The 13,049-nt window shown below is 37.0% G+C and overlaps 1 protein-coding gene across 1 annotated transcript in view; it reads left to right on the top strand.

The window, feature by feature from the left end:
- Positions 1-404: 404 nt before the first annotated feature.
- The window catches only part of enpp2 (ectonucleotide pyrophosphatase/phosphodiesterase 2), a 100,941-nt gene continuing 88,296 nt past the window's right edge, over positions 405-13,049 (top strand). The window contains exons 1-7 of the mRNA XM_043688979.2: positions 405-869; positions 1,100-1,196; positions 4,473-4,628; positions 5,021-5,062; positions 8,876-9,001; positions 9,891-9,951; positions 12,649-12,746. Coding sequence (XP_043544914.1) covers positions 837-869; positions 1,100-1,196; positions 4,473-4,628; positions 5,021-5,062; positions 8,876-9,001; positions 9,891-9,951; positions 12,649-12,746 — 613 coding nt within the window. The 5' untranslated portion in view covers positions 405-836. The remainder of the gene's footprint in view (positions 870-1,099; positions 1,197-4,472; positions 4,629-5,020; positions 5,063-8,875; positions 9,002-9,890; positions 9,952-12,648; positions 12,747-13,049) is intronic.

Raw genomic sequence — 13,049 nt, 5'->3', positions numbered from 1 at the left:
TCTTTTCCTGCCTACAAGACTTTAACTGTTCAAGATACGAGTGAAATGACGCTTTGTGCACAAAGTTGCAGTCTCCAGACCTTCTTATCAGTCAGGTAACCGGGAAAGGTCATGACTTATTTCGACAGAGGGCGTCAGGAAAGGAAACAAAACTTTCCCTTAAAATTGCAGCGAGCTGCAGTCAATTCATGGTTTTAGCTGATGTTTACTAACCAGCCTTGGGGATTTTAATTTTTTTTTGTTTACGGACACTCTCAGCCCAAATGATTGCGACAGCCCCTATTTTTTTTTCATCTTTATAATCTGTGAGAAGGGGGGGAGGGGCGAGGGAATGGGGAAAACTGCCAGACAGGAAGCTGGCACAAACGCACTCCTACTAAACAAACGCTGTTTTAAAAGAGATCTGGTAACGGGGGCAGCTGTACATCACACAACTCGCCTTGCCTCTTCTCCCGGACAAAGGCCCCACTATTTGGTGTAGAACAAGATGTCTTTGAAAAACAACAGTGACGGCGTTTAGCTGCTTCAACAGCTGAGATCCTCCACAGCTCAAACAACATACACAAAAGGCAGGGAGAGTCCACGTGCTGTTTAAAAGAGCGAGAGAGAGAGAAAAAAAATAGTTTTGCGGAATAACGTGGCAAGTTTTTGTTTTTAATTAACAAAGTGTGATTTCAAACAAAAATCAGAAACAAAACTCATCCGCTCTTCAATGTGAAACATGATCCAGTGAGACACACGCTTTAGATTGACAACCTGAGCAGGTGGGATCAGTCTGAGGTCCCTTCAGGAAGCCAGTTGCCAGGGAGGAATCCTCTTCACTGTTAAGAACAACCATGTCGAAGAGCATTAACCTGAAGTTGTCCCAGGTATGTCTAATGTGGGGCCGCGGGCTTTTCGAGGAGTAATATTTGCTCTTGAATCAGTCTGTTGCGGATCTGGAGTTGACTTTCTGAAAAAAAAAGCACCATGTAGCCCTCGCACAATTGTCTAGGAGCATTATATGCTCAAGCGTTGAAGTGAAAGATTTACCAATGTGTCAGCTAATCATCATTCTTTTCTTTGATATATCTATTACTAAAACAAATCTTATTTGCAGATCATTTCAGTGTTGACATTCATAGCCGGGGTAAATGTTTGCCAAGGATTTAGCTTGCGCCGCGTGCAAAGATCAGGAGGCACAAGCAATCGTGAAGGTACTTTGTTTTTCATTGTTTTTCTATAGTCTCCGTTACAAAGTCTAGAAAAAAAATATTATATTGCATGGAGGCTGTAACTGTGATCGGGTGCTAACGCAGTTTGTGCTATGTTTTTTTTAGTGCCCAATACAAGGTTATACACTCCTTGTCTTCTTCGAACATTTTAAATTGACACAAATGCACCCGACCTTTAAACTATGCATCAGGTTGCAGATGGGGTAAAAACCCAGTCTTCTGCTGGTTGCTGCTCACTTTGCCCGAACACATTGTACATTTTCCTGCTTCTCACAGGCAAGCTAGTACAACAGCCTCTAATTTGACATTAAACGAGGCGGAGACATCGACCATATAATTACAAGCAAATTCGCACTTCAAGGTCCACGTTAACAACACATGCCAGAAAAGTCGCATTGCTTGTTAAACAATGATAACCTCAGTGTTAATTATTGTCCAGTTTACACCTACAACCACGATAGTTTTGATCATGTTACAGAACAATTCAATGGGAAGTTTCAGTGACTATAGCACTGCAATGGAACTGCGTACTCTTTGAATACTGAAAAGTCTCCGTTCACTGGAAAAGTTTATTTGTCAATTGAGACATTTAACAAATTGAATGTAATTTACAATTTCACTAAACTGAATTTATTAAATTGAAGTTTAACTGCTATTAGCAATAATATGTCCATAACTGGACTCAGAATGTAGTTATCTGTATGGTATAGTATGGATACTGAGCATAGTGCTTATTTCCAATATAACTTTTTCTCAGTGAGCAGGCTGGGGCATTAAAGTAACTTTCTCTGCATTATTTCTGAATACTCCAGTGAAGAACAACATAGCCCTGTTGGATATGTGTGCCATGGAAGAGCTACAACACCAACTGTAATGCTGAAGAAATTACAATTTTGGAAATGTGTTAATGTACCTAGCATTGAGACACAGACCATAGTTTAATTCTGCAACCAACATTTTAGAATTTTAAGAATTCTAATTTTGGAAATATTTAATTTGAGCTGTTGAAAACTTAAATGTTCCAGGATTACACCATGTCCAGAATTTTCAATTGGCTACTGAATTTGTAGTTAGCAGGTTTGCATATTAAATATTGTATTTTTTATGGCAAGAAATTCAACTTCAGAATAGATTACTTTGGTTGCTATTAATGAGAAAGTTTCTTATATCCATCAAGATGTGTGTAGACTAATATAACATTTACATTTATGTTTTGCATTAATCACATAACCAACAACTTTCTGTGTTTCAGCTTTTAAATGGTGCAGCTGTGCACTGTAATTTACATATTACTCAATCCCTAACTTTAAATGATTTGAGGGCTTTTTTGACATTATGTACAAATTTAGATTGATTAATAATATTGTAAGTTCCTGATCAAAGTAATTATTTTGTATGAAAACGTATTTGTTTTCTTGAAGAACGGGTAGTTTACTTTGAATTAAAATCTGAAATACCTTGAATATGAAAATTGATGAAAAGCTGTTAAAGTCAGTGTGTGATAATAGTGTTCATGTTCATTAATCAATTTATAGCCAAATTACTTGTATTAACTAGAAAGGAACTGACAAGATATCTGGTTTTCACTTTGAAATCGAAAGCTAATATCAAAATTATCAGTTTAAAGAGACTTTAATAAGTAACTGGAATTATGATTTGTTTTGCATGAAAATAGAAACAGTTTGTATATAAACATTTACTGACTAAATTAAATATGAAATTTTGATAATATGTTCTTCATAAATTCTAAAACAAATCAAACACATTACTGGGGAAATATTTTTGAGAAATAATGAGAAAGTTCTGTATTCTTGCGCAGATGAAAACAATGAAACAGTTAAATGAAGTAACATTTACTGTTGTGGTTTTACTGGTAATCAGATCATTACTCAATCAATTCCCAAGGCATTGCATCACCATGTTAATCATTCATTAGAAAAGTCATCATCAGCTACATGGAACTTCATGGCCATTGATGTTTACCACAATCTCCATGACTGGAAATATTGGAAATTAAATATAACTGTCTTTAATTTATACTATGGGTTAGAAAAATATTGGAACTATTAAATAGTAATAATATTCTCTATTCAGGTGTTAGAAAAGCTGAAGATTAATTTGGTTAGTTTGCCATGCTATCTGAGGCTCTTGAAGTGACAATTCCTACATCACTGCTATTTTAATTTATTTCATTAATGTCACAAACGTACTGAATATTAATAGCTATGTAGTTTAAACTAACTGGATGAATACACAAAGTGTTTTCATACATTTTTGTATAAATTAATACATTTATGATAATTTCTATAATTCTGATGTAGAAATTAAATGGCAAAGATATTGTACCACAGCTGTACTTTTGCAAATTTAGTGTCAATATAATGCAGAAGTTTCAAAAAAGGCACAGGGAGCAGCAAATTATTCATAGACTTTGTGCTAATTATTTATGTATTCAGGGCTCAAAAGTGCCTAAAACTCATACTTTTATTGTTTTAAAACAACTAGTATGCTGTCATAAAATAATTGATTGAAGTTTCCCTAAACAGACCAGCTGCTCTGCCTCTACATTCTGTGGTGTGTTATGATATACTGTGCCTCTTTTAGAGAATTGAAATTGGAAGCAATATTGCCAGTTTTGTTCAAGTAGTTACTTTGTAATTATGGAGGGGAAGTATAACTTTCTAATTATTCCAAAAGAATGGATCTTTAAAGAAAATGTTCTTTCCCTTCAACACTTTAAGTACATTTGAGGCAAAACAACTTTTTGAATGAACCCACATCATGTGTTACTTGAGATCTTCTTGGATGGACATATTGTCTTGTTTAGATAATATTCTTTTGATCAAAACTATTTTTTGCTCTTGCACTCTGGCTACATTTTACTTTCCTAACATCTGTGAAATTAGGTAATGCATCACCCAAAAATTTTATGATGACTATCTCTGGCCCCTTATCTTGCTCTCAACTTGCCACTTCATTTTAGTTACCATCAAAAATGTTGGGATAGATAGTGCAATTGAATAATGTACCAGTTAAAATTTTAAACTTGTGCATAATCGATGTCTTTCAATCAGATAACTGTTCAAATATCATAGCAAGAGATAACATCGTTAATTAGAATGCTAGCTTGACAGTTGTTGATAGTATATGGATAATGCTTTTATTGTTGAAGAATTATATTCTAAACAACTTTCTGGATTATTTTTCTTTCCAGAGTGTGCTATTCCTAACTATTCTTTATGTTCTTCTTTTACACAGTTGTTTCAGATTCAGCCCGAGCTTCTACTTCTGGGTCATGCAGGGGCAGATGTTTTGAACTGCAAGAGGCAACTCCACCCAATTGCCGTTGTGACAATTTGTGTAAAAGTTATAACAGCTGCTGTTCAGATTTCGATCAACTTTGTTTGAAGACAGGTACGAAATGGAGAGTTAAACATACTTTTGATATATGTTCAGAATTATTCTGTCTTTGAAGGTAGTTAGCCTCTAAATATTCTTTCTTCCATGTCTTTATGACTTTATTTTGATTTGCCATGTATAATCTGTGGCTGAGAGGGTGCCCTAAAGTAACTGAGAATTGCAAACATGCCCCCTGTCAATTCTTTGGGTGGTAACACAGTTTAACCAACTCACCATTTCCACTTATTCCCAAAAAACTCAAAATATTTGATCCAAGTTTAAAAGATAGTTTTGATTTCAACACTGGCTCTAGATATCCAAAGGAAAACTTATTGTTCTGTGTATTTTTATTTTCATCTCAATTTCAGTGATTTTCTTTTTATTTTTCTATTTTCTTCCTTCTTTAGGTTATTTATCCCGTGCCCATCCTCGATCAAGAGGGCAAGCAGGTGAGTTAGTGAGATTCAAAATATTTAAAGCTTATATAGTGTTGGTATACTGTGATATATTATATGTGAACCAATTTCTGAATAAATGAGGCTATTTAAAAATGGCTCAATTGAAGAGACATTATTTTTAGCAATTGTGTCATGGCTTTCCAATTAGGTAATGGTTGATCAGGTCAAACTCTAACACATCCACTTAAGCTTGTCTGCCCTCTTCAGGTGAACAAAGTTAAAAGTCACACAGCGCTCGGTTATCGTCCAACAGGTTTATTTGGAAGTACAAGCTTTCAGAGCACTGCTCCTTCAGATGACCTGGTGTTGTGTGATTTTTAACTCTGTCCACTCAAGTCTAACACTGGCACCTCCACATCATGGCTGTTCAGGTGAGTTTAACAAATTGTTGTGTGAGACACTATGTAAAAAAACTATGTAAATCACCCTCTAATTTCAGGAAAAATAGCGTTAGAACAAGTCCTGTGTGCAGCCAGTTAATTGATCCTAACTCTGTAAAAGCTTCTGCACCAGATTATAGTGCCTTTTTTGGCTACTGGTAAAAGTGAAGTTGCCATAGCCTTACCAGATTATAGGGCTGCTCTCTCATTAGGGAAGGACAACCGGTGGTGATTTAACCTGAGGATCACCACACCTCTAGTGAAGGGAAGAGGTTGAGGAGGAGAATCCTTCATAGTAACATCAGCTGGTGCAGGAATTGAATTCATGCTGTTGGCATCACTCCACATCACAAACCAGTAATCCACCTAACTGAGCTAACTGATCATTGTCTGCTGGAAAGTGGCTGTTTATAAGCATTATTGAATGGAAGAATTTTTAAATGAAACAATTATGGGAGTTCATAATTAACGTGGTTGTTAACTTCCAATGAGCAGTTCAGAAATCTGTAGGGATCTCTATCATTGGAAATTACCTCTTCTGTTTGGGAGAGTTTTGCGACTTCTTAAAAGAAACCCTTGTCACATTGATGTCGGCATGGGAAAAGTTATCAAACAATCTCATCACCAAGTTTTTATTTTGGTAAGTGGTATTTGAGAAAGCGAAAGCATCCCTGATGTTTTGAACAAAATATAATTGCTGGTTTGCAACATTGAGATTTTAGTATACTTAGGAGTTCTGGTACTAATGTGTTAAGTTAATGTGATAGGTTATGAGTCTGTGTGAGAAGTTCAGAAAATAGAAAATATCTGAGGTTAGAGTTTGGCTGACCTTGACTTGTTTGGAAAGCAGGTTCAGAAATCTGCCCCTGATGGGAGGTGGGTAAAGCTTCTGATTTTGGTGAAGGGAAGGGATTAATTGGTGAGGGTTTGGACGTTACTGGCTGGAGATATCGGAATGAAGGTGGATCACCAGAGAAATGGGCCAAACTCCGGCATGTGAATGGCTTAAAAAAACAGAAGCATCTAAGTCTTTACAGTGGGCAGATGGATAGTTAGAACCAGGGAAATGCTACCATTTAGAGTCATAGAGTTATAGAGATGTTCAGCATGTAAACAGACCCTTTGGTCCAACCTGTCCATGCCGACCAGATAGCCCAACCCAATCTAGTCCCACCTGCCAGCACCTGGCCCATATCCCTCCAAACCCTTTCGATTCATATACCCATCCAACTGCCTCTTAAATGTAGCAATTGTACCAGCCTCCACCAGTTCCTCTGGCAGCTCATTCCATACACGTACCACCCTCTGTGTGAAAAAGTTGCCCCATACAAGCTACAAAATGCTTATATACAGATAAATAAGGACACCATTTTGATTGGGACAACACCTCCATCCTAGGACAAGCCAAACAGAGACATGCACGACAATACCTAGAAGCGTGGCATGCCAACCAGCGCCGCACTGTCCCAAGGCCAGGGCTAAGGGAGCGCTGCACTGTCAAAAGATCAGTGCTGAGGGAATACTGCACTTTCCGAAGGACAGTGCTTAAGGAGCACTGTACTGTCGGAGGGTCAGTGCTGAGGGAGCGCCGCACTATTTATCCAAAGGTTTTTTTTTATTGTGGAACAGGTTTTGGGTAAAGCTTTAATCTTTTCCAATCAAATAAATTATTTTACTACACTGCCAAGACTGTTCTCGATCGGCTAAAGATTAAGCTTTACACATCTCTAAAGAACATATAATGCTTCTTGTGTGGTACCTTATTACAGAGTCAAAATTTGGACAGCAAAATCCTTCCAGATTGCTGTTGAATGCTTCCTGATGTGTACCTCATGAGGCCTCCAATTTAACCTGACTACATTTTTCACATATAGACTCTGGGCAGCAGATCATTTAATCTTATTTTGTTCAGGTATAGTTTATGTCACGGAAGTAATAGTTGGAGATACGTCTGTATTTTTAATATGTATATTATATTTGTTTTGGTTAATTCATTGGAGTTGCAATTTTTTCTGGACATCAACAATTGGTGAATGACTGGCAATACTGTACTTTTTAAAATTCTTTAATTCTAGCAATGAGGAATAAATAAATTACTTTAAAGCCAGTAATAACTTCTTTTGTTCTTAAGTTTTATAGCAATCTACCCAATACATTTGCTATAATATATGTATTATATATTTGTTTCACTGTCTATCAGTTTTATGCTTCCAGACAGTAGGTGGGCACAGAATTCAGTGCAATACTCGTTATGTACATTGGTGAAACAATTAATTAATTGTGTCAATAACTTTACAAGATGTCTATAAAATACCGAATATTCTAGTTTTCAATGCTTTAAATTCTGTGACTATTGAATAACTTTACAGTAATTTGCTGGAGGCTTCCAAAATGCAACTAGGCAGATTGAAATACATGAAATTGGAAAAGTTAATCAAAATTTAACTTGCTATACTCTCAGTGACATACCTGATTATCTGTCAGGAATCTCTGTCCATGTGAGAATCTTGTCTCATTCTTTCAATGCTGTAATGCTCTCCATCTCTCATCTGCTTCAGTCAAAATGACACTCTCTCTGGTTACTCACATTTTTTTTTTGCTGGATCACTTAGAGAGCTGTTGTAATTTATCATGACTTTAACGTTAGCATTGTGGCAGTAGTAAATGGACTACCAAGGAATGCACATCTTTTCATCATTAAGATGAAAATCTGGCCCTCATTTATGGAATTGATTTCTGCCACTAACTGCACTATTACTGAGACAATAATATGTGCGTGGATGTAGGGAGAAGAACCTCTTCCATCCGAAATGAAATTAAAATCCAGGCTGACTGAAGGAGAGAGAGTGCATTGCTTTCTCACTCCAGAAACATTTTCATTGGTGATACTACTTGAGAGATGGATAACTTGCTGGTTCCAGTCCTCCTCTTCACCCCTATCTGTTGAAACTCCATTCTGCCTTGAGCTCATTCCTTGCTCCCTCTTTTCCTTACATATATCTCTTTACACTTTTCTCCAGTCTTTCTCACTGTTCCTCTCTCTTCATCTTTGTTATCATTCCTTATTCTTCCTGATTACCTCTCTCCAGTTATTCTCCTTTCTTCACCTGTTATTCCTCCTCTGGCAGTGTCCAAGTGATTTCCCCCATTGTGGTTCTGCTTTATTTTGAATGCAGTAATAATCTTTAATGCTTGAGCATGTGCTAGTCTAGAAATTTTACTGATATCAGTGAACTATTAAGATAAATACTTTTGTCAAATACCGATACAGTGATCTGTTTTACACTAACATACTATGTTAAAGACTTTTGAGATATGTCATTAACAAATGTAAATAGTGATACAAGATGGGCAAACTGAAGGTAATTTGCAAAAGACAAGGACTCGAATACCTCAGGAAAAACTAATTTACCACATATTTTAGGTCGAGCATGGGAGTGCAACAAAGACCGTTGTGGGGAAGCACGAAATGAAGAATATGTTTGCCAGTGTTCTGAAGATTGCATGAATAGAGGAGATTGCTGCTCCAACTACCTAGTTGCATGCAAAGGTAATTTCAGACTATTCCATAATTCCTTCTGATATGCAAAGCCCAAGTCTTTTCAGACTGCAAACGTGATGGAAATCTCATTTCATGGGAGCACTGATTTGAGAAGACATCAGTGCATCCCAATTTCTGATCATAACTTTTAATGAACAAAAGATTCAAATACTATGATCAGGACCAAGTCTCAGAAACCTTACTATATAATATGTTCCATCTTGGAGTTGACAAAAGTGGAGAAGGTTGAAGACCTGAATTAAGTAGACAATGTAAGTGCTTTCATTTATTAATGGCAACGTCAATAATTTTTAGTCTTTGAAGTTTCTGAAAGAAACCTTTTATTGGCCCATATTTCCTGATGGTTAGATTGCAACTTCGAACTACATCGCAGAAATGACTGCCTACATCCCCAGAACCTGATCTAAATCCCCACCTCCCCCTGGAAAATCCAGCCCAACATTGTTAAAATTAGGTTAAAATGAGAATGAAAGATTATTGGGATGGGGTTGGTGTGCAAAGTTTAACCCGTGTTCTGTAAACATCAGTAAATCTCAACAAGTTACTCTTTTGAGAAACTGAGATATCTCTAGTTGAAATTGTAGTGCTGTCAACCTTCTTTACTGAACACATTTTTAGTACTTCTAACACTGGGAGTTACACTGTAACTTCTCCAAAATTTTATTTAAATCTTAAGTTTTTGCAGATTTTTGAATGTTTTCTGTCATAAAATTAAAAACATGAAAGCTAATTTTCAGATATGCTCTTTATACATGTAGGTTATGTTTTTCTATTTAGAACTCATCAAATCAAAGATTAGATTTTATTTCATACTTTAATGTATGCTAGTCCCACAGTCTAAATCTTTTGTTAATTACATGATAAACCTTGATACCAGGTGAAACACATTGGTTGAATGAAGAATGTGAAGATTTGAAGACACCAGATTGTCCAGCAGGGTATGTACAAACTAACATCCATCTGAGTCCTGCAATAATTGATAATGTTTTTCCTGGGGCAGTTATATGTGTAGTGCTGATTTTAATTTTAAAGGAAGACTTCAGCAGAAAGTTAGATTTTTAATCATAATGATCAGCTTGAACAGCTATATATCTGATCAGCAGCATAATTGACTGTTCCCCAGTTTGTAATAGATTTGACAGTATGCACTGAGGTATTTTAATCATGATCCTCTTTAAAATTAGGACTGATGGTAGCACAAGTTGTTGAATCTCCTGTAACCAGGCAGTGTTCCATTTATGAGAATTCACCAATCATATGGTGGTGTTTCCATTTAAGATGCACGCTCTCTGATTTCAGTGCAAATTGTGTCCAGAATTGCTCCTGTTTTGACAAGTGATGCCCCCCCCCTCCAAGTTTCCACTTCAACTATTTTCCAGGAGTGCAGGTTCATAGCTCCTTGAAAGTGGAGTCGCAGGTAGATAGGATAGTGAAGAAGGCGTTTGGTATGCTTTCCGTTATTGGTCAGAGAATTGAGTACAGGAGTTAGGAGGTCATGTTGCGGCTGTACAGGACATTGGTTAGGCCACTGTTGGAATATTGCGTGCAATTCTGGTCTCCTTCCTATCGGAAAGATGTTGTGAAACTTGAAAGGGTTCAGAAAAGATATACAAGGATGTTACCAGGGTTGGAGGATTTGAGCTATAGGGAGAGGGTGAACAGGCTGGGGCTGTTTCCCTGGAGTGTTGGAGGCTGAGGGTTGACCTTATAGAGGTTTACAAAATTATGAGGGGCATGAGGAAATAGACAAAGTCTTTTCCCTGGGGTCAGGGAGTCCAGAACGAGAGGGCATAGGTTTAGAATGAGAGAGGAAAGATATAAAAGAGACCTACGCGTCAACATTTTCACACAGAGTGTGCTACGTGTATGGAATGAGCTGCGAGATGAAGTGGTGGAGTCTGGTACAATTGTAACATTTAAGAGGCATTTGGATGGGTATATGATTGGGAAGGGTTTGGAGGGATATGGGCCGGGTGCTGGCAGGTGGAACTAGATTGGATTGGGATATCTGGTTGGCATGGACGGGTTAGACCGAAGGGTCTGTTTCTATGCTGTACATCTCTGACTCTATGATATTAAGAATGTACAAAACATTTTTAGATTGATGGTACAACTATAAAACTCCTTAAAAATTTCATTTTGAAGAAAATTGTAGAAAACCTTTCAAACTGTACCGATTCGAACCATAGTAACTGGAATCCAGTTTATTGTTTGGAACCACCTTGAAGGTATGCAAACTAACATGCTTGAGAAACTCTTGATGGTAAAAGAAATGTATCTGGCATCGTGGCCTTGTTCTGGGTGAGCCAGGTTTCTAGCACTGTGTTCTTGAAACTCATGCAAAAGGTTGTGAAAATTGGAGTTGCATTGAGTGCAAATTGTACTTAAGATTTAGTGATCCTTTGCATTGAATATGCTTATATTGGGTCCATTGTACTGACAAAAAGCAGCACAAGTGGGCAGAAACTCCAGGCCATTGTGTTTAAGACGCTGGTGAGAAAACCACACGTTGGATGTTTGTGAAACATTGGTTAGGCCCTTGCCTATTGTTGTATTGCATTCATTTTGGCCATCAGACTGTGGGACAAAAGCCAAAGCCTGAGACGGGATGCGGAAAAAGGTGAAGAAGGATATCAGAAGTGAGCATCAGGGACATAAACTGAAATTCTCATCAACGCAGATAAATTGGAGAGGAGAGTTTGATAGAGGCATTCAAAATTATGAAAGATTTTATAGAGAAAATAAGAAAAACAAACTCTCTCCATGGCAGAAAGGTTGTTAACCATAGCATAGAGATTTAAAGTGACTAATAGGATCAGAAGAAGCATGAGAAGAACAAGTTATTTGTAACCTGGAAGTCACTAACTGAAAAGGCGGTGGAAATTAGTTCAATGCCATCTCTGAGAAGGGAATTTGATAAATACTTGAAAGGTAAATCAATTACGGGGCTTCTGGACAAATTGAATAGCTCTGCCAAGGCAAGATGGGCTGATGGACCTCGTGTGTTGCAGTATTTTATTATTCTGTGATAACAGTGACTGGTTACCATATGTGGAAATACGTCTGCTCCTCTCAAAGGATGGCAAAGCATTTTTGTCAAAACTTTGTACACAAACAAGCAGGTAAGCTATGTGGAGAAGTAAAGTATTAGAACTTTGTGTGGGTGAGATGTACATGATGGAAATGATAAGATACCCTCAATTCAGTATGAAACTAATTTTTGTTTCATAAATGCAATTGAGTTAATAGCAATGCACGTTTCATTAAGGTTGATTATTTCATACCAGAAAAGAGTTTGTGGTTGCCCACACAATGAGTGCAACACGTTTCCTCATGTTAACTCATACAAAAGAACCCCTGCTGCTTCTCATGAGTAATGTAACCACATAGAATCACCTGATTTATTGCTATGACAAGACAGATCAATCCAAATAAGCATTAATAGTGATGATCAGGTAAGTTGAATTCAACTGTTTTTGTGTATATTTTTATAGCTGTATATGTTTGACGTATGCAGAAGAAGTGCTCATGTATAATTGATTAATACAGAGTGTCACTGAATGTAATAAGCACGTGATCAGCATAGACTTTGTTATGAACCTCTTGCTTTAACACTTATGCATTTCACATTTTAGCTTCACCCGTCCACCACTGATCATTTTCTCTGTGGATGGATTTCGAGCTTCATATATGAAGAAAGGAGGCAAGGTCATGCCCAACATTGAAAAACTAAGTAAGGCTATTTCTAGAAAAGCTTCCATTGTAATGAGTTTTGGCTAATCTTTGTGCCGACTGAAAGATGGATTTGATGTAGTCTCTAAGAGCATAGATGGAAACAAATTCAGGTTGAGTGACTGTGGATAAAAATTTTGCTTTGATGATTCAGAGCAGCTTGTTTTTGAGTGGTCATGTACATTTCGCTGTATGCATTCAGAAACTCAGTGGTGTGCATATGTGATTATCTTAATTTTTAAGGTAATATTTGTAAATGATTTGCAATTGGCATCTATGGTGCATTCATATATGAAATGCACAT

Source organism: Chiloscyllium plagiosum, unplaced genomic scaffold, assembly GCF_037043375.1.
Source record: "Chiloscyllium plagiosum isolate Xiang-an unplaced genomic scaffold, Cpla_swu_hap1 HiC_scaffold_4, whole genome shotgun sequence".
Lineage (NCBI taxonomy): Eukaryota > Metazoa > Chordata > Chondrichthyes > Orectolobiformes > Hemiscylliidae > Chiloscyllium > Chiloscyllium plagiosum.
This window is presented reverse-complemented; position numbering and strand designations above follow the sequence as displayed.